Source organism: Capsella rubella, unplaced genomic scaffold, assembly GCF_000375325.1.
Source record: "Capsella rubella cultivar Monte Gargano unplaced genomic scaffold, Caprub1_0 scaffold_4, whole genome shotgun sequence".
Lineage (NCBI taxonomy): Eukaryota > Viridiplantae > Streptophyta > Magnoliopsida > Brassicales > Brassicaceae > Capsella > Capsella rubella.
Genome location: NW_006238920.1, coordinates 10599663 through 10619635, shown reverse-complemented (window position 1 = coordinate 10619635; position 19973 = coordinate 10599663). Strand labels below are relative to the sequence as shown.

The window sequence follows — 19973 nt, the reverse complement described above, 5'->3', positions numbered from 1 at the left end:
GTTGTTGGCACGCGCGCCAGCTTGTTTTGTTCCAAGCAAACACGTGAACAGAAGAACCATACTAGTTTCTCTTATTTTTTATGTTAAATTAAACCGAACCAAATCAAATCCGGTTTATTTCGGTTTCACCTCTAGACTCAGGGATGAGGTAAATTCACCAACCTATATGGAACTGCAACTAAAATATTATTATTTACTTATCATTAAATACCACTACCCAATGATCATTTAAATAAATATATTTATGTAAAACCACCCATTGTTGTTTACTTTGTTAGCTTGCAATTTTCCAACAATATTGGAGTTTCAACAAATATTAGAGTTGATATTATTAATTGTCTAACTAATTTGTTAGGTTAGTGAAGACGATTGTTGATGCTTAATCATCAATGTAGTATGTATGTATACAAACACACTTGTGCACAGTTTCAGTTATAGAGAATTCTCTTTTCATATTAACTCTCTTCTCTACTTCTTCAAATTGTCTTGCTGTATGATTCACTGATTCTCCTCCATAGTTATTTTTCTATATGAGTTTCAACTCTTCAATGATTTTAAAGTGAAATTAATATAATTATTTCGTTCATGTTATTTAACCAAGTTCTCAATCCCTACAGTTAAAAAGAGTTTGAACACGGTTTGCGTGTATTCATTGTGATTTAACTGCAACGAGCTGAGTATTTCTGTTGAACAAAGTACACCTTTGTCCTAGTGTTTTAAAATGCAACGAGCCAGGACTGGTTTAGCTTTTTCAACTGAATCTGATTTCATCGTCCATCAGAATAATTTGTACTGACGTCGGAAGAATTTAAAGACCCTTCCAAAATTTCCAAAAGACAGCAGCCCCGTACAGTAAAAGAGTAAATAATAGACAAATTAGGCATCAAATCCAAGATGTAAGGAACATTTCTATCCCGCACCGCCAATTCTAGGACAGCCAAGAGCTGGTTATAAGTTCCCGTTTACTGTATGCGGCTGTTTTACTTTACTGTCTGGTTGAGTTCTTTAACCAGCCAGCTCGGCCAGCCGCAATATCATCACATCCGCCAACAAACATATCACAAGGGCATAAAGGTTAAACAAGATGCATAACAAGTAGAGTAAATGTATTGATACATTCCTGTATAGTGTCACTAGCAAGCTCAAACAATCATTGATACAGAAAATTTCTCTCATGCAGCGCCAGGCTCATGGAAAGATAATAGTTTGCAAGTGTGTATGATTATTCTATTGAGAGTAAAAACAAACAATCTACGGTTTTTCTTGTACTTTTATTTCCAACACAAAATTGATTAGGCATATGTCTTCCACATGCAAAGAATTTAAATACCGGGATTCGATTGTGAACTATGCCACAGCAGACTGTTTCTCTTCGTAGTCGTCAAGCCTTAAGGCTTCTAATAGCCTTGGCCAAGACTCCGGGATGCCTCCAGGTAAGTCAAACTCCATTAGCTTTCCCTTGCTACGGTAGTATTCTTCAAGTGGCTGGCTCTGCATATAGAAAGAAAAAGACAATAATCAACACTTGAAAGTTCATCAAGTAGATACACCAGAAATGGAAAGGACAATAGACGGTCTACTTACCGTTTCACTGTATATACGAAGCCTTGCTTTCACCACCTCTTCAGTATCATCTGCTCGAGTGATGAGCTTTGACATACACTGAGGTGGAGGGAGAAGTGGATCCATGCTAATTGCAGGTCTTCCATTCTCACCCTTTAAGTTGATGTGAGCGATATTAAAACCCTTGCCACACTGATTACAGGTTCTCCTCCCAAGGCATTTCTCAACCAAAACTTCCTCAGGTAGCTTTAAATTCACCACCAAATCGATGTCAGTTACATCTCCCAGTATTTCCTGAAACAAAAGCCAATCCAGGGTGTTAGAAATATTTGATGGACGTTGATAATCAAACTCGATCAAATATGCTTTAAAGAAGTAAAACAAATGACACTTACAGCTTGTCTCATGGTCCTCGGAAAGCCATCAAGAATAAACCCTGATTCACCTTTGGCTTCACCAGCCTCAAGTCTCTTGGACAATAAGTCTACAATAATCTCATCCGAAACCAATTTTCCCTGGTTTACAATCTCCGATAGCTGCATCAAGTAACACAAAACTCAGAAAAACATCCAAATGATCATTACAAGAGATTCTTTAATTCTCAATGCATACGGATTACAAAGCCATTGACTTTAATGTATACGAAAGGATCCATTATAATACTGATCAAATGTAATCAGAAACACTTTAAAAATGGAGTTAATTCACTAGATCTGTCAAGAGATAGATTAAGTTCTTCAGATCCAATGAAAGATAAGAAAAAAATGAAAGTCTGATTTGATTAAAAAAAAAAAGACGTTAGTTTCAAACTATTTGGATTCAAACTCGAACATAGAAGAGATCCTTCATCACAATCTCAATCACACCAATAAGAAAAGTAAAAGCAAAAAGAAAGAAAGGTCGCACCTTTTGAGAGAGAGGTCCAGACGAAGCTAGCTCCTCGCGGACGAGATCACCGGTGGCGATATGAGGAACGCCGAGAAGGGTCGACAGTCGACTAGCGTAAGTGCCTTTTCCGACACCAGGACACCCCAGAAACACCCACTGAACATTTCTATCTTTCGCAGCAACCCTGCTAGCTCCGCCGCCGTGAAATAACGGCGAAGGCGATGACGACGCGTGGCTGGCTTCGGCGGAGGTGGAGTAGAATCGGTTACCGAAGCCAAAGAGGGAGGAGGATCTTGCCACACGCACTATTCTCGCCATTGCTAAAAGAGAAATGTAGAGAGATAGAAGCGGCTCGAGCTTGAGATTTGAGCTTTACCCTAAACAAGAACGTGCACGAACATATATGCTCTTTAAAAGGATCTTTAGATGCTTTTCCCATTTTGCCCTAAACTTATCTGACGTGGCACAGGACTTTTTCTAACAGACCAAGCTTACGTCACTCCCAACGTGTAATAACTCAACTCCACGAGATTAACCAACGGTACGAGAAAATCCGAAATCGATTAAAATTTGCGATTTTTTTTTTGTCCTCTCAGCTTTCTCCAGGAAGCATTAGAAACAATGGCGCTGTCTCTCTCGTCATCGTCGTCGACGATCAATTCCATAACTCTGCAGCCAAAACTGAAGACGATTCATGGGTTAGGAACAGTACTTCCTGGTTACTCGGTCAAATCTCGCTTTCGTAGTGTCTCTCTACGGCGTAACACCGTGGTTGTGTCGGCCATTACTGGCGCTTCGGGTGAGCTTTAAAGTGCTTCTCTTTCAATTATATTCCGATGAAACTGAGTCTCTAGATTCTAGCTTTCTCACTGTGTGATGACGATTTATCCAACAGGAGCTGGAATAGGGAAAGATACAGCTGATTTGTTAAAAACAGTGAAAGTCTTGGATTTGAGTGGAAATGAGATTCCGATTTCTGATTTATGGAAGGATAGGATGGCTGTTGTTGCATTTGCTCGTCATTTTGGGTTTGATTAGTGTTTGAACTTTCTTATTAGATTTGATGAATTTGGTTTTCATTAACTATCTAAGATTTGATTGTTTAATGTCTTCAGATGCGTGCTCTGTCGGAAACGAGCAGCTTATCTTGCAGAAAAGAAGGTAACTGCTTGATCTTTGTTTCTAATAGATTGGTCATTTGTGAAATTGAAGTCATTGAGTTATATACATTTGAGGTTTTTGTTAGGATGTGATGGATGCATCTGGTGTTGCTCTTGTTCTGATTGGACCGGGAAGTATCGATCAGGTAACACTTTCTTTTGAATACACAATTCTTTGAAGCAGTTTTTTCAGCTGCTGATTCTTACGTTTATAACCACCATTTATGCAGGCTAACACTTTTGTGGAACAGACCAAGTTTAAAGGAGGTATGTTTTCTCATTTAGTACCCTCTGATTGCTAAAAAGAATCAGGTGCATTCTTTTTTTCTTTAAGAGAATCATCTAATCTGTAATCATATTGTCTCTCAGAGGTCTATGCAGATCCAAACCATGCATCATACGAGGCGCTAGAATTTGTTTCAGGAGTTTCTGTGACATTCACCCCCAAAGTAGAGTGTCTTCTACTTAGCATTAGGTAACCAAAATGTTATGGTTTTGTGGTCTCAGACTCTCAGTAGCTTCTGTGGTATTGTTATAGGCTGCTATGAAGATAATGGAGTCTTACATGGAAGGATACCGCCAAGACTGGAAACTCTCGTTTATGAAAGATACAGTAGAAAGAGGCGGCTGGTAAGTTAAAGAGAGTATTGAATCATTCCTACTCTGGTTAGAGATGAGATCACTTTCCAACTTTCTTAACAATGTGTTTAAACCTTGTGCAGGCAACAAGGCGGAATCCTAGTTGCTGGCCCTGGAAAAGATAGCATCTCTTACATACGCAAGGTACATCTCTTCTTATTGTTATGATTACTTTAATTTTGGGGCGTTAATATTTAAATCATGAACACTGATCTTAGTGATTACACCGTGGGATGTATTACTGATTGTGAAACTAGCCTCAAGTTTGCGAAACTGATCTCTTTTCAAACACCATTGTCGTTCTCAACAATTTATTTGCGGATTTCAGGACAAAGAAGCTGGAGATGATCCGCCTGTTGAAGAGATCCTCAAAGCGTGTTGCGCTTGAAGGAACCACAATCAAAATGTAGATACGTAGTCTTTTTTTTTATTTATGAAAAAACCGTACAAGTTGAGAAACAAAACGTTCTATGCCCGGATACTCATTAAAATCCATAAAACACCATTATAGCAAAAGACAAGTAGCAGACCGAAAGAAAATAAAAGCCAGTCGTCAGTTCAACGAAGAAGCAATTGATGAGGATTGCTCCAGGATTTTTGATGATCATTATGAGTCGTGATCAGCGAAGGATAAGTGGCGGAGCTTGCGGTATATGTAGTCCTTGTATGAGATAGGCTTAAACTTGGGAGGATCGTTGTGGCCGGTAATCTCCGGGAAAGGTCCTACGACCATATCGCTCGTAGGCATCACAAGAACTGGCCAAGACATTCTTGTTCTCTCCTTATCCACTATCGTTTTATGCAACACGCTCTTGTACCTTCCATTGCTCAGCCTCTGCAAATACATTACAAATAAATTATAAACAAATCAAGTGTTTTATGATACAAACACATAAAGTGACAACATACTAGGATCTGATCGCCGATGATGACTATAACCGCAGATGCAATACTCTCGAGGTCGAACCAGTGATCGTCCTTGAACACTTGAAGTCCGGGAATCTCATTGGGTACGATGAGTGTGATTCCACTAATATCGGTGTGTGCATCCAGTCCCTCGATCAAATCGGCAAGTGGACAAGGGTGATAGTAGTTGACAATAATCATATACTCACTGCCAGTAACTTCCTTAATAGCCTCACCCCTTAATCCTAATCCTTTTGATAACCACTCCATGATCTTCTCAGATAGCAGCTTCACATGTCCTGTGTATTCCTCGTTTGCTTCCCTATATCAAAAGTTTTTGAAACCAATTGACAATTATTTAATTCATACAGTATTGTCACATATTAGCTCTACTGTCGTGCTTATTCTTGCATAGGCATAGGATGAATGACTCTTGATTCATAGAGTATAAATTGATGATAAAAATGAGAATATCAAAAAATTTGAAAGTATGATTTATTTTTATCAATTTTAACTTCCAATAAGCGATCCCAGAGTTTTGGTTAACAAATTTCCATTGTGTTTGAAAGATTAATTAAAAACACTTCAATTAGTCTCTTGGCAAAACCTCTCTCTTGGATTTGAAATTCTAGTTAAAAAAAATGTTTTTATGTCATTAAAAAGTATACCTTGTTAGTTACTATATATAGTATGATAAAAAAAAAAGGTCAAGACATGTGGAGAAATATATTCATAGAAATAAAAGGTGTCATAAAATATTAATATCATGTAGTTTTAAAATAGAAGACCTTTCAAACTAAATACATAATATATAAGCCTAATTTAAAAAAATAGCAAAGTGTTCTTGTAATTAATTTTGTATGGCTTTGGGCAAATACCCTTCTCAATTCTCACAAACAAACGAGCATGCCATGAGTAGCTCAAAGCTCACGAAATGATCATGAATGGATTGATAAGTAAATATAGTACCTGTAATCTAGAGGATTCTTAGGCCAAAATTTGTAGTTCACGGACATGGGTGGCCAGATATTGTGAAAGAGTTGATCAACCGTACCTGTTTTGGTCTCTAGATTCAATTCGTACCTCCTCTTGTATCCTTCACGGGAGTCAACAGCTGGCTTCGCTACGGCTTTCTTCTCTTCTTCGGATAGTTCAAAGAATTGCCTACCAACATTCTTCAAACGTTGTATCACCTCCGTGGGTATCCCATGATTGACCACCTGAAAGACCCCCCACTCTTCGCTCGCCTTCACCACTGCTCGCGCTACTAGCTCTTGATCCGGATCGCTTAAGTCAACCACGGGTATGTTTTGGTCTCTCTCAAGCACCATGTTGTTGGTAACTATGGCAGACATTTGTTGATAAAAGGTTCACTATGGGGATTGGGGACATATGATATGGGAGAGTATGTGGTGGGAGATAAAAGGTTCACTATGTGTATATAATCATTTAGGCAATCCTGCTTTGAAGTTTGTTTCCTTAATCAAGACTTTAAGCTTCTATTAATAGTGTGCATGTGAGTGCGTCGCTAACCAAAATCAAATTTCATAATTTTGTTTTTTCGTTCACTCCAAAGTGTTAAGGGCCCATTAATTGTGCGCCAAAACCGGGCTTAACAGGCCGGGTAGGAAATACCAGACCCGACCCGGAAAAAGATCTTGGATCCAGGACTCTCCCATTTCGTCGTCCCTAAACCCTACTCATCACTAAAACACTCTTGCTGTCTTCTTCCTTCGAAGCTCTTTCTTTCATTTCATGGTGGATTGTAATTTTCAGAAACATTAGATTTCTATAATCGAAGGTTCCCATTTCAGATTACGGGAATTTCATCTCCTGTAATGGCTTTCATTTCCAGATCGAAACCCTATCAGGCAAGAGCAAGGGTTTATCTCTCGCTTCCCAGATCGTCTGACTCGTCTCTCTTCTCACTCCCCCGTTTGTTCAGCTCAGTCGAAGACATCCAAACTTCAGGAGACGCAAACCCAGAAACCCAATCCGCAGATGCAAAGCCCGAGACTAAGAATCTGGGTTCTTCAACGGAGACGAGGCCGCTCAGGGAGAGATTCCAACGAGGTAAGCGTCAAAACCATGAAAAGCTAGAGGATACAATTTGTAGAATGATGGATAATCGTGCTTGGACGACACGTTTACAGAACTCGATTCGAGATCTTGTACCCGAATGGGATCATTCTTTAGTGTATAATGTGTTGCACGGTGCTAAGAAGCTTGAGCACGCTCTTCAGTTTTTCCGGTGGACGGAGAGGTCTGGATTGATTCGTCATGATAGAGATACGCATATGAAAATGATTAAGATGCTTGGCGAGGTTCAGAAGGTTAATTACGCTCGGTGTATTTTATTGGATATGCCTGAAAAGGGTGTTCCTTGGGATGAGGATATGTTTGTGGTGCTCATTGAGAGTTATGGCAAAGCTGGGATTGTGCAAGAGTCTGTTAAGATCTTTCAGAAAATGAAGGATTTGGGTGTGGAGAGGACGATTAAGTCATATAATACTCTGTTTAAGGTGATTATGAGGCGTGGTCGGTATATGATGGCGAAACGGTATTTCAATAAGATGGTAAGTGAAGGTGTAGAGCCAACTAGGCACACTTATAATCTAATGCTGTGGGGGTTCTTTTTGTCGTTGAGGTTAGAGACTGCTTTGAGGTTCTTTGAAGATATGAAAACTCGAGGGATCTCACCTGATGCTGTTACGTACAATACTATGATCAATGGGTATTGTCGGTTTAAGAAGATGGACGAGGCAGAGAAGTTATTTGTAGAGATGAAAGGGAATAACATTGAGCCTAGTGTTGTGAGTTACACCACGATGATTAAAGGATATCTTTCAGTAGACCGAGTTGATGATGGTCTGAGAATCTTTGAGGAGATGAGATCTTCTGGTATTGAGCCCAATGCGACTACATATTCGACGGTGTTACCAGGTCTGTGTGATGCAGGGAAAATGGTGGAGGCAAAGAACATTTTAAAGAATATGATGGCGAAACACATTGCTCCAAAAGATAACTCGATCTTCCTTAAGCTTTTGGTTTCTCAGAGCAAAGCTGGGGATATGGCAGCAGCCACTGAGGTGCTCAAAGCCATGGCTACACTGAATGTTCCAGCAGAAGCAGGACATTACGGTGTCTTAATTGAGAATCAATGCAAGGCTAATGCATACAATCGTGCTATTAAGCTTTTAGACACGCTACTTGAGAAAGAAATCATATTGAGGCATCAGGATACTCTGGAAATGGAGCCCAGTGCTTATAATCCAATCATCGAGTATTTGTGCAACAATGGCCAAACGTCGAAAGCAGAAGTGCTTTTCAGGCAGCTGATGAAAAGAGGTGTTCAAGACCAAGATGCCTTAAACAATCTAATCAGTGGGCATGCAAAGGAAGGAAACCCGGATTCTAGTTACGAGATTCTGAAGATTATGTCGAGGAGAGGTGTCCCTAGAGAAGCAAACGCATATGAGCTGCTCATCAAGAGCTACATGAGCAAAGGTGAGCCTGGAGACGCAAAAACCGCACTAGACAGCATGGTCGAAGACGGGCATGTCCCAGATTCATCTCTTTTCAGGTCAGTTATTGAGAGTTTGTTTGAGGATGGTAGAGTGCAGACAGCAAGCCGTGTGATGATGATCATGATAGATAAAAACGTTGGCATTGAAGAAAACATGGATTTGATTGCCAAGATCTTGGAAGCTCTGTTAATGAGAGGACATGTAGAAGAAGCCCTTGGACGTATAGATCTTCTGAACCAAAACGGACACGCAGCAGATCTGGATAGCCTCTTATCTGTCCTTAGTGAGAAAGGAAAGACGATTGCAGCATTGAAGCTGTTAGATTTCGGGTTGGAGAGGGATCTCAGCTTAGATTTTTCGAGCTATGAAAAAGTCTTGGATGCGCTTTTAGGAGCAGGGAAGACACTGAATGCGTACTCGGTTCTGTGTAAGATCATGGAGAAAGGAAGTGCAACAGACTGGAAGAGCTCTGATGAACTTATCAAGAGCTTGAACCAAGAAGGGAACACAAAGCAAGCTGATGTTCTTTCTAGAATGATCAAAAAGGGACAAGGAATCAAGAAACAAAACACTGCTTCTTTATAGAGACGTAACAAGTGATTGATTCTTTCTTTAGCTCTTCTTTTTTTTTTGTGTTTGTTCAAGAACTTACAGTCTTCTGTTATCCAAATAAATCCTTTTCTGAAACTTGAGTTTTGAAGGAGACGTTTGTATAATCAGTTCTTTTTGGTAGAACTGTATTGTTTTTGTTTTCTGGTTTTATTTTTGGTAGGATCTTACAGTCTTCTGTGAATCTTCTTTTTTTTTTTCCTGAAATCGTTTAAATACGTGAAAGAGATTTTTCAATTTTTTTCCTCTGGACCAAGTTGAAAGATCTGAGCTGGAGCAAGAGTTGCTTCTTCCATTGGCTTTTAGTAAAAGTATCTTATCTTCTCATAGATTTTTTTTTTGCCTTAGCACGAGACGTGCCATCTCCACTGTCCATCCAAAATTCGACGGTCCAGATTTCATCTCATCCAGCCTCATACTTCAAATTATGACAAGTAGTTAGTAGACTGTCCCAATAAAACCACAACCAAACACATACTTTAATTGAGGAAAATCACATAAACTCCAAAATTATTTGGAAAAGTAAATACCAAAAGCATACTGAAATAAATAAAATTTTAACATGTATTAAAAAATAAATTACATGAATAAATAATGATAAATATATATTCCTGTAATTTATGTGAAACTAGTTGATTTATTAGAACTTTATAGTGAGTACAATTCAAAGAAATATCATTTTTAATCAAAGAAAATAAAATTCTTGCAGAAAGTAGAAATATGACTTTTTGGCACCAAAATAAGTTTGAGGTGAAAATGAAAAAAGAAAATAAGTTTGAGATATTTGTGCAAAACCTTAATAATTTTTCATTTGCCCATAAATATCAAACACACTGCATCTTATCTCCACTCTCAAACCTTCTTTTCCCGAAAACCCCTAAAAAAACCTTATCTCTCCCGAGTTCCCATGGCTGCTTCAGCTTCTTCTCTCGCTCTCTCTTCCTTCAACCCTAAATCCCTTCCTTTCTGTGTCTCCAGACCAGCCTCCGTTTCTCTCTTACCTCCTTCCCTCTCCTTTAAACTCAATTCCGACTCCGTTTCGGTCTCCATCGCCGCCAAATGGAGCTCTCCCGCTTCTCGCTTTGTCCGTAACGTCGCCACGTCTGAATTCGAGGTGGAAGAGGACGGTTTCTCTGACGACGCGGCACCACAGGAGCAATCCTTCTCTGCTGACCTCAAACTCTTCGTTGGTAACCTTCCTTTCAACGTTGATAGTGCTCAGCTCGCTCAGCTCTTCGAGAGCGCCGGAAATGTTGAGATGGTTGAGGTATGAATTCTGGGTTTTGCCCAATTTTTTTAGATATAGAAGAAAGAACTGTTCTTTAGGGTTCTACTCAATTTTTGAATAATGTGTGGTAACACTGAGAACCTGAGAAGAGATGAAGATAGTTAGTTTTGTGTTGTTGAGATTAATCGTTTTTGAATCTTTGTGTTTTGTAGGTAATTTATGACAAAGTCACAGGACGAAGCAGGGGTTTCGGATTCGTGACTATGTCTTCAGCCTCTGAAGTTGAGGCAGCTGCTCAGCAGTTCAATGGCTATGTAAGAAGATTCTTCTATTCACCTTACTCTAATCTTTGATTGTAGAATATGAATTCTCTGAGGAATTGCTTTTATCATTTCTTGTTTGGTATGCGTTTGTGTTTTGGTTTGTAGTTAATTGTTTTTCGATATACCTGTGGTAAGCAGTGTAACACTGCCAGTGTTAGTGTTTTGGAAATTAAAACTTTTTCTTAGTTGAATTGAATGTAATCTTCAAACTTGTGGCTTCTAAAGATAAAATCTGAACCTTAGTGTTGTTGTTCACATTGCTACAACTACAACTTCTGGTTCTTTAGTTAATCCTGTTTATGTTAAACTGCAGGAGTTGGATGGTAGACCTTTGAGAGTTAACGCAGGTCCCCCTCCACCAAAGAGGGAAGATGGTTTCTCCAGAGGTCCAAGAAGCAGCTTTGGAGGTTCTGGATATGGAGGAGGTTCTGGTGCTGGCTCAGGAAACCGTGTTTACGTGGGAAATCTCTCCTGGGGAGTTGACGACATGGCTCTTGAGAGTTTGTTCGCAGAGCAAGGAAAGGTTGTTGAGGCCAGAGTCATCTATGACAGGGATAGTGGTCGATCCAAGGGTTTTGGGTTCGTGACATACAACTCTTCTCAAGAGGTGCAAAATGCCATCAATTCCTTGAATGGAGCTGTAAGTATCGTTTACTCTTTCTTATACCAATATATGCACTTACAGTGTGATCAAATCAGACAACTTATGAGTGTTGATATACTTTTACTGTGGCCTACAGGATTTGGACGGCAGACAAATTAGAGTCTCAGAAGCTGAGGCTAGGCCTCCAAGGCGCCAGTTTTGAGCACCGATCTATGGCTTCCTATTCTCAAAAACGCATATTCTGGAGGGTATGACTCAACACTATTGTATTCATAGACGGGCTATTTACGTGATGACTGATTTATCTGAGTTCTGAAATGCAACAGGTTCTTCGAAGCAGAGAGGGTTTGTGAGATGATGGCAGTTTCAGACGGTACTAAGCTCTTCGCCTATGTTTGTTGCCTTGGATGCACGAAGGTCGTAAAGGAATGGTCTACTTTTTTTTTGTTGAGAAACCTATAATTAAGATATAACCTGAGAGACCGTGTTCTTGTCTGTCTGAATGCTGCCATTGACTGCTTCGCTTTGGTTTTGATTCAATTTTTCTCTCTATTTAGTGTTCTTCGTAATGCTTCTCAGTTATTTGATCCTCTACGTAAATGAATATGAACACCGGTAAAACACTAGAATCAAAGCAGATTGAAGTGGAAGTGGAATGAGCAAGTATCTCCAGAGTTTAGCCGGATAAGTCAATTGATCAAATAACAAAGCCCAAAAGTTGAAATGGAGAGTAAATGCGGTTGAATACTAAAAGCCCATTTGGGATTAGTTCAATTGGTCCATTTTGCATCTGATCCATTTAGGTTGAGTGTTCTTCAATTAGTCTGTCCCTCTGAATTTTGTAATCAGAGTTATGACTTAAAATTCAAAATGCATTATAGATTTAGATGTTGCTCTTTTGGTAAAAAAAAAAACTCAAAATAGTATTTGAGTTTGGTTAGTACGTGTGATTACAAAGGGTTTTGCATTAAAAGAATAAGAATACTAAATTTTTCAAAACATTGAAATGTATTGGCAAATTCATAATAAAACTATATTTAATATCCAAATGTCTTATTTTATGTTAATGTGATTCACAATTTGATGTCAAATATAGATTTTTGTTGTTGCTGTTGTTGTTGCAGAAACGTGAAAGATACATTTTGGAAGCAGTTTAAGAATTATGATGATGAGAATTGAGAATGGCATCACTTGCTTCCATTGCCGATAGACGTACGTAGTACTGTTGGTAATGATGCTACCCACAAAACGTTAATGTCCTCCCAATATCGTGATTCCATAAGTACAAATCTTTTACTCTTGCAACAAAACATAATTTTTTTTGTTATTTTACATTTTCATTGTTTAGTTTGATTAAATCAACTAAAAAGGATATATAGTTTTTACAAAGCTACCAATGATCATATATTGACTATCGGGGCCACTGTCTTGGACGCCTTAGCATGAAACATTTTACGTAGGATTCCTACTTTATGCGGCTCCACTAGTTTAAAGACATTACTCATTTGAATCATCAAAAGTTTAAAAAAAAAAAAAAAAAAAAAAAAAAAAAAAAAAAAAACATATTTTAATTTGGTATAATAATAAGAAGGCAAAAAAAAAGTGAGATCCTTTAAATTGTAATAGTAAAAATAAAATAATATATATATATATAAATCTGAGGTAAAGGAATTAAATAGTAAAAAGTAGTTATAGAAACATTACGTAAACAGTTTAATTTTTATGAATTCTTTTTACCTTTTTTTTTTGGTGGTTCTTGTTCTTTACCACTATGGTTTGATTTCGTTTTGTGTTTCGTATGGAATCTTTGACTATATCTCATAAGTGTCCATGAGGATTATACTTATACAGTTATACATATGTATAACACTAATATGAATTCTAAGTCTTCTTATTCAAACTGAAGCATGCAAAACAGAAAGCACAAAGGAGTTGAACTCCTATGACAAACGAAAGCCTAACAAGAAAAGCAAAGCCGAAAGCCCAAATAAATAAAGAAAGCAAATATATGTGATTGTAGGCAACAACAGGCAGCTTTTGTCTCTTATAGCTTTTGTGTTTGATAGATTTGCTTAACGTCGGAGATTAAATCTTACAACCTAAACAAATCAGTTTACGTTTGCCCGATTTATTTGAAATATTGAAAAAAAAACTCCGGTGTAGTCCAGTCGAGCAAATAAAATATCTTCAGTTTAATGTCTATAAAGAATATTTATTTGGTCTACATTGAAGGGAAGATATAGACAACTTGTTACAAAAAGAAAAAAACTATATAAGAGTGATGTAGAATTTTGTAAAACGTTTCTATCTAGAAAATTAAAAGAGTATGCTGAAGTAATTTAGGGTTTGGAATATGCGAAGCCGTGAGTTATGGGCCACAGAGCTTTGTAACTGGTCAGCGCAAGTAAGTGAATAGACCCTCTTTGACTTGTAAACCTCTCATACATTGGACATGATCATGTTCAATGTTTTTGCTGAATCCTATATATGAAAAATATATTACATTGTGGGTTTCCAACCTAAAACCAATTGGCAATGAGTGGAGAGGCCCATATCTTATATATATCATTTAAGATCCTACTCAATTTCCAATGTGGGATATTGTTATCCCTAATAAAATATTCATTATTCATTCATCCCCTTACAAGGCACTTTTAACCATATATACGTAGCAAACTGATGTCGATGCTTTTCTAATTATTTGTCGTTATTTCTCATCAATCAATTTCCATCTACGAATTATTATATTCTCCACGTTTTTGTTTTTATTAACTATTTCAACATTTCAGAAATAGGGACTTGACATGCAATGTTAGGAATATAGGAATCAATATTAATTTACACTATTTGATTTACTGTATAACACGAATCAATCTTTCATAAAATATAAACAAGATGTATAATTATGTCATTCAATTTATTTTTCTTTTCTTTTTTCTTCTAGGAAAAAAAAAAGAAAAGTATGTGATTCACATGTGTATACAGGGACTAAATATTTGGAATTGTAGGCGCTCAAATATGAATGAAAACAAAATAAATGTGTAAAAAACAAATGGGGCATAGAGACGACCGAAAGGTTGAGGGAATTGAAATCAATGTAAGAAAATGTCCCCAAAAACAATGGACAAAAATTAATTAAATCCTCCGAAAAAGAGAAGATAAAAAAACAAATGAATGTCTCTTTGCTTCTTCTCCATCATACATACACTTTGCACCACTCTTCTTGCCTGCAAATTAGCTCTCACTAATCCTCCTTTTGTCTTCATTTATATTACACACTTCTTTTGTTGATTTTACATTACTCATACATGTTGCGTAACACAAATATGTTGGTTTCAATACAAATAAAAGTATATGGCTCTTTTCATTCAATACGATTGGACTATTTCTTTCGGGAAAAATGGTTTGATTGATTGAGTTAAAGGGGTTAGTAAATTAAGTTGTTTTAGCAATTAGTGTGATAAGTGAAAAAATTAATTTACAGATTTGACTTTTTAAGCAACGGTATTAACTAACTGTCCGACACTTTTATGATAACTACTAAACAAACGGATATGTTCCTTTTCTAAAACCTTTGACTGGTCCCTTTTGACCAATTTATAAACCCATGTTCATCTTTTTCTTTCTTGTTTTGTTGTCTCTTTTTTTTTTCTCTCAACTTTATAATTCCTTAATTTATGGATTTAGCGTCGGTCCGTAGGGAAAAAAACAATGTTGAGAGGTTCTATTTTCGGTTCATGGCGGTAAATGTTTTATTTTTAATTTTGTTTTTGTAAAAAGCCATAATTCAAAAATATTGTCGGAGTGATCATATTCTTCATATCAACCTTTATTTTCATTTTTTTAGTGGTTTAGCATTGAGTTTGACGTCTTGTGCATTCAAGAATTTTACCCCGGGTGTAATCATAGTCTCTCCTACAGATTTTTACGTGGGATGTCCTTTCAAAAGATTTTCTAATTTTTAACTATATATAAACTACATAAACAAAAACTAGGTATCATATTTATCCCAAAATATTCCAATCTCCAAAATAAGTTGTTTAATTTAGAGTTATACATAGGATATTTAAGATTAGAATACATAAATACCAGGATAAGCTGAAACACTAGTAATACTTTTTAAAAAATATATTTAGCATTAAAACGCATACAAGGCTCATGGTTCACAGAACAACAAGAGGATCTAGTGATGCCATTATGCGCTAACAAGACCTTACAAGATCCAATCCATCATTCAGTACCCGAATTAGCGTGAGACATTTTAGTACCGGGTCAATCTTGATGTTCATGATAAAACAAAGTACAAGTCTTTAATTTAGAGAAAACTCCCATAATTAGAGGTTAGATCATCAAGATTGTAACTGTCTTTGACCCGATACATAGTAAGCCTTAAAACCTTTTCCGATAGACATTCTCTAACCAGTTATACAATGTCTTTTCCGATACATAGTAAGCCTTAAAACCTTTTCCGATAGAAATTAAACTGAAAGAACAAATTCATTAAGACATTATCATCAAAACAAAAGCTATTTCCATCAATAGTCTAAATATATCGCATTTTCTCTTAAAAACTAATCAGCTTTTATTTTAACACTAAAGCTAAAACTGAAAGAAGATAGTCATCAATATACTAATATATTTCTTCTTCATATTACTTAAGCATTCAATCAAAATAAAATAAACATTCCTATTTGTCAGGGATGAATACTTTTAACAAAAAATAAATATCATGTCAGATAGAAAGTGTGGAAGCTTTCCATCCTTCGTAATGTACTTACTATATACAATAATAATAGTACAATGCATAAAATTAATATATGAGCTTGTATTATATACTAATTCCTTGGTGCCTCTTTGTCGGTAATATAATTTTAATTACTCGCTTTTTTGACAATGTTACTCGTATATTCGAACTTTATTATTCGTTTAAATATGAAATGAATGTTCGTTATACATATTCAAAGTCTCAACTGAAAGCAATCATAATAACGGTCAACGTTACACACAAATTTTTTAAACTAGCTTTGAATTAAAGTTTCAGCTTTCGGAACTTTTTATAAGTTTAACTGATCACTCCTTCTCCTTTTCTTAAAAAAAAAAAAAATCAAAAATGTTAAAAACGAATGCTGACCATTCCAAGAACATTTCAGAATACTTTATAATGAAACTTATAGCCACTTTTTAAAAACAAAATGAACTACATCTATGACAACTAGTACATTCTTTTGAAACAACAACCAAAAATCAAAGTGTCTTTTTAAAGTACTTTAGAATTCCGTTAATGCTTTTTGACATCATAAAAATCGGTTAAAAAGACACAACATATTAAGCCTTTTGTGCTAATAAAGTGGAGAATTTGGTCTTCAAATTATCCACTTTTCGAAGTTCTGTTTTTTCTTTGTTTCCTTTACAAGACTTGTAAAAAAGATTCGACTATATATGAAACTTCATGAAACCAATCTTCATACAACCTTTCAGTTTAACTAGAATGCAAGTATATATTATCGAATGTGATATCACTGCATCGTCATGGTTACTATGATAAAATAAAATTTGGGTCGGAAGTGACAACCCCAAGAAGAATGTGGAGAGAAACTAGAGCCGGTAAAAAAAAATGCGCATGCAAGCATGCATATAATAAAACACACTAATCTACAAACTTACTTAATTATGTGTTTGTAATCTCTATAACCCTACATAGAAGGAATGGGCAGCATCTACTCAGATATTGGGATTGCAAATAATCTTATTTTCCAATAGTTAAATATTCACACGCTTAATTAAACTTATATTATAAACAATTAAGTACATGATTTGTATATTGTAATTGTCTAAAGTATAAGAATGTGGGGGTTAGGTTACTGCCATTCCAAGCCAACAATTCAATAGGCTTTGAATGATCTATTATTTCTTATGAGTCCAAACTTTTAAAACCAACTAAAATATGTGACAAGCTAAGCTAGATATGTTTTAATGATGATTGATTTTTACGTTAGTAAATTTAGAGTTTTGATTATATGACTAGCATAAAAGGTTTTTGATTGATGTTATGTTTCATCCTTCGATCGCGTTCACGTTACATCCACTTCTAACGTTTTTAACTAGCAATGTTCATTTTTTGCTGCCCCAAATTTGGAGGGATTATTTTTTACGTATATGTTTGTTAATTTTTCTTATATATTTAATATAGGAATTTTAACATTTTACCCACCAATACTATTAATAACGTTAAAACATGATCACCTGTCGAAACTATATATATGCGTTGTCTGTCTCACAGCACAATAAAACGTGGAACGATAATACCAAGTGGAATTAGATAAGACAAGTGAGGTACACAAGAAGATGGGGCAATGCTAAGAAGTGTTTTTAGTAAAAGTATATAAAGGTTAAAATGAGTAGAGGGAGAATAAAAAATAGAAGAAATGTTTCCTATGCAAAGAACAAGAAGAAGGTTGTCTACATAGGGAGGGTGAATTGGGCTACATTGGTAATAAAAGCCATAACTCACTTTGTGTTTCTTATTTCAATCACAATCATCAATTGGCACATTGCTCCATTTCTCAGACATCATCATCTCATTAACTTCCTTCATTCTTGATATATACTATACATATACACATACATATATAGATAAATAAATGAATATATATATATATATATATATATATGTGTCTGGTTATTCTATTGGTGTACCCATAACATTTCCATAGTCTCATTGAGTTATATTTTAGTGGGTTATTCTTGTTTGCGTGAGTATCAGTAAAATAACGTTTGTACCCATCTCACATTGTCCACATATAAACTGTCCATTGTGTTTTCTCTAAATTGTTTTATTGAAAATGAATTATTTGTCCTATTCTTGATAAAGGGAATAAAAGTGAGTGAACTTTATCACTGATCAAACAATTTTTAAAAATCTAAAATGTCTCTTTTGTTTCATTGAGAGCTCTCTCTAAGAAAAAAAATAGCAAGAAGGCTTTACTATATATATATATGCATGAAAGAAAATTACTGCATAACATATTAACATTATAGCGAGCATATATATTAGTGAAGGAAATTTACATTTTTGGTATCTTGTTCTTATTCATTTGGACATATTTTTAGAAAGAACTTAAAAATTGATTGATGGTGAAATTGATGAGCATGTGATGTGATCGGTAAATACAACTAGTTGCGTATCTATTATTTTACCAACGCTAGCTAGCTTCGAGTCTTCGACTATTTAACATGTGTACGACAATATCATGCGATCTGATTATAAATGTGTATATATTACGGTTTTACCAACGAAATAGATTAAACGAAAACATAAACATTCGTATTCTTGTCATTTATAATTTGATGAAAAGTCAAGTTTGATGTATCAAAGCAATTGTGAATAATTATTTATAAGATCTTATATTATACACACACCCTAGCTATATTATGAATATTTACCACACGCATAGGTTTTATATATATACACATATAGTTTACAACAAGATCTCTATATTACGTTGATGTAATCATTCATGAAGTAGTCGTATAGTAAATTTTGTTTTACCTAGATGTATTATACGCGCAAATTGCATCGTTTCTTGGAACATTCAATCATAATACAGTGTGGTACATGCTAATGTTTATCTCATCTAATGACCACATCGAAATTACAAGCCTACTATGAATCAAGCTTATGTGTCACAATCTCAACTACTTTAAAATAAAGGACTAATTCATTGATAACAGATTTTTCAATTCTGTTCGTGACTCCTCTCAGAGGCTCCGACGTGAATTCAAGTGTTTCATGGTCAACATTACATACATGAGATTGTCCTGGCCATAAGCAAAGTTTTTTCATTTCAATCACAATGAAGGATTTTGGTACTAGCTATTGTGTTTTACGTTTAGTTGTTTCAAGTTTGAAACATAAACACGAGGAAAGAGTATGGTCACGCGTGCCAAGATGAGCTGTATGTGCGGTTGGGGAAAGACGCGCGTGCTTTAATCTCTCACGTGTGAAGACCTCAACAAATAACAAATACTCAAAACTAAAAAAAATGATTAATAATATAAACAAAAGAAGAAAAATACCAAAACATTTTTAAAAATATATATTATATTTTCATTTTTCCTCAAAAAATACCAATTTTTGAGAAAATAAATTAGTTAAGAAAAAAATATCTCATAACTCAAACACACAAAATATTCTTTAAAAGTGGTTTGGTGTTTTTCCGGAAAAAAAAAAAAAGTAAACTTCCCAATATTAGGAAAACATTAGTATAGCTAAAAACTTTAAACTTTTTTTTTTTTTCTTCTTTGGACAAGCTAAAAACTTTAACTAATCGTTATTTGTTTTTCTTAACAAGTGTCGTACTTTTGAAAATGCCGAATAAAAAAGTAAAGTAATTTATTAAAAATAGATAAATGAATCGATGACGCATGACGACGAGAAGACGCACTATATAACAACCATCCTTGAGCCAAGGCATTTGAAGATAACAAACAACAACAACAAAAAAAAAAAAAAGGAAAAAGAAACAA

General features: G+C 35.6%; 5 protein-coding genes across 5 annotated transcripts; 3 read left to right on the top strand and 2 right to left on the bottom strand.

Moving 5' to 3' along the window:
* Nucleotides 1–1085: 1085 nt before the first annotated feature.
* On the bottom strand, nt 1086–2833 carry LOC17890363 (adenylate kinase 1, chloroplastic). Its single transcript, XM_006294681.2, has 4 exons — nt 2470–2833; nt 1959–2099; nt 1585–1857; nt 1086–1491 (listed from the first exon to the last, which is right to left on the bottom strand). Exons 1-4 carry the CDS (start codon nt 2767–2769, stop codon nt 1348–1350), a joined length of 858 nt encoding a protein of 285 aa, XP_006294743.1. The 5' UTR covers nt 2770–2833; the 3' UTR covers nt 1086–1347.
* Nucleotides 2834–3008: 175 nt separating this feature from the next.
* Nucleotides 3009–4765, top strand: LOC17888083 (thioredoxin-like protein AAED1, chloroplastic). Its single transcript, XM_006294808.2, has 9 exons — nt 3009–3250; nt 3347–3479; nt 3567–3612; nt 3698–3757; nt 3842–3878; nt 3981–4060; nt 4150–4241; nt 4334–4394; nt 4579–4765. Exons 1-9 carry the CDS (start codon nt 3073–3075, stop codon nt 4636–4638), a joined length of 747 nt encoding a protein of 248 aa, XP_006294870.1. The 5' UTR covers nt 3009–3072; the 3' UTR covers nt 4639–4765.
* Nucleotides 4656–6552, bottom strand: LOC17887601 (flavonol synthase/flavanone 3-hydroxylase). The gene is made up of 3 exons (XM_006294622.2): nt 6126–6552; nt 5160–5478; nt 4656–5085 (listed from the first exon to the last, which is right to left on the bottom strand). Exons 1-3 carry the CDS (start codon nt 6509–6511, stop codon nt 4858–4860), a joined length of 933 nt encoding a protein of 310 aa, XP_006294684.2. The 5' UTR covers nt 6512–6552; the 3' UTR covers nt 4656–4857.
* Nucleotides 6553–6886: 334 nt separating this feature from the next.
* On the top strand, nt 6887–9476 carry LOC17889874 (pentatricopeptide repeat-containing protein At2g37230). Its single transcript, XM_006296134.2, has one exon. The coding sequence runs from the start codon at nt 6995–6997 to the stop codon at nt 9266–9268; it is 2274 nt and encodes a 757-aa protein (XP_006296196.1). The 5' UTR covers nt 6887–6994; the 3' UTR covers nt 9269–9476.
* Nucleotides 9477–10143: 667 nt separating this feature from the next.
* On the top strand, nt 10144–12029 carry LOC17888774 (RNA-binding protein CP29B, chloroplastic). The gene is made up of 5 exons (XM_006294683.2): nt 10144–10559; nt 10733–10834; nt 11157–11483; nt 11584–11695; nt 11774–12029. The coding sequence occupies exons 1-4, from the start codon at nt 10200–10202 to the stop codon at nt 11647–11649; spliced, it is 855 nt and encodes a 284-aa protein (XP_006294745.1). The 5' UTR covers nt 10144–10199; the 3' UTR covers nt 11650–11695; nt 11774–12029.
* The last annotated feature ends 7944 nt before the right edge of the window (nt 12030–19973 follow it).

What these genes read in the sequence shown, in the direction of transcription:
- LOC17887601 (XM_006294622.2), bottom strand. Translation starts at nt 6,511, where the DNA reads ATGTCTGCCATAGTTACCAACAACATGGTGCTTGAGAGAGACCAAAAC. An exon ending in AAGAATCCTCTAGATTACAG is followed by an intron (nt 5,479 to 6,125) that starts GTACTATATTTA and finishes CTTTTGATATAG; the next exon opens with GGAAGCAAACGAGGAATACA. An exon ending in TCATCGGCGATCAGATCCTA is followed by an intron (nt 5,086 to 5,159) that starts GTATGTTGTCAC and finishes ATGTATTTGCAG; the next exon opens with AGGCTGAGCAATGGAAGGTA.
- LOC17888774 (XM_006294683.2), top strand. Translation starts at nt 10,200, where the DNA reads ATGGCTGCTTCAGCTTCTTCTCTCGCTCTCTCTTCCTTCAACCCTAAA. An exon ending in CTCAGCAGTTCAATGGCTAT is followed by an intron (nt 10,835 to 11,156) that starts GTAAGAAGATTC and finishes GTTAAACTGCAG; the next exon opens with GAGTTGGATGGTAGACCTTT. An exon ending in TCAATTCCTTGAATGGAGCT is followed by an intron (nt 11,484 to 11,583) that starts GTAAGTATCGTT and finishes TGTGGCCTACAG; the next exon opens with GATTTGGACGGCAGACAAAT.
- LOC17889874 (XM_006296134.2), top strand. Translation starts at nt 6,995, where the DNA reads ATGGCTTTCATTTCCAGATCGAAACCCTATCAGGCAAGAGCAAGGGTT.
- LOC17888083 (XM_006294808.2), top strand. Translation starts at nt 3,073, where the DNA reads ATGGCGCTGTCTCTCTCGTCATCGTCGTCGACGATCAATTCCATAACT. An exon ending in CTTATCTTGCAGAAAAGAAG is followed by an intron (nt 3,613 to 3,697) that starts GTAACTGCTTGA and finishes GGTTTTTGTTAG; the next exon opens with GATGTGATGGATGCATCTGG. An exon ending in GCATCTCTTACATACGCAAG is followed by an intron (nt 4,395 to 4,578) that starts GTACATCTCTTC and finishes TGCGGATTTCAG; the next exon opens with GACAAAGAAGCTGGAGATGA.
- LOC17890363 (XM_006294681.2), bottom strand. Translation starts at nt 2,769, where the DNA reads ATGGCGAGAATAGTGCGTGTGGCAAGATCCTCCTCCCTCTTTGGCTTC. An exon ending in CTGGACCTCTCTCTCAAAAG is followed by an intron (nt 2,100 to 2,469) that starts GTGCGACCTTTC and finishes TACTTGATGCAG; the next exon opens with CTATCGGAGATTGTAAACCA. An exon ending in TTCGTATATACAGTGAAACG is followed by an intron (nt 1,492 to 1,584) that starts GTAAGTAGACCG and finishes TTCTATATGCAG; the next exon opens with AGCCAGCCACTTGAAGAATA.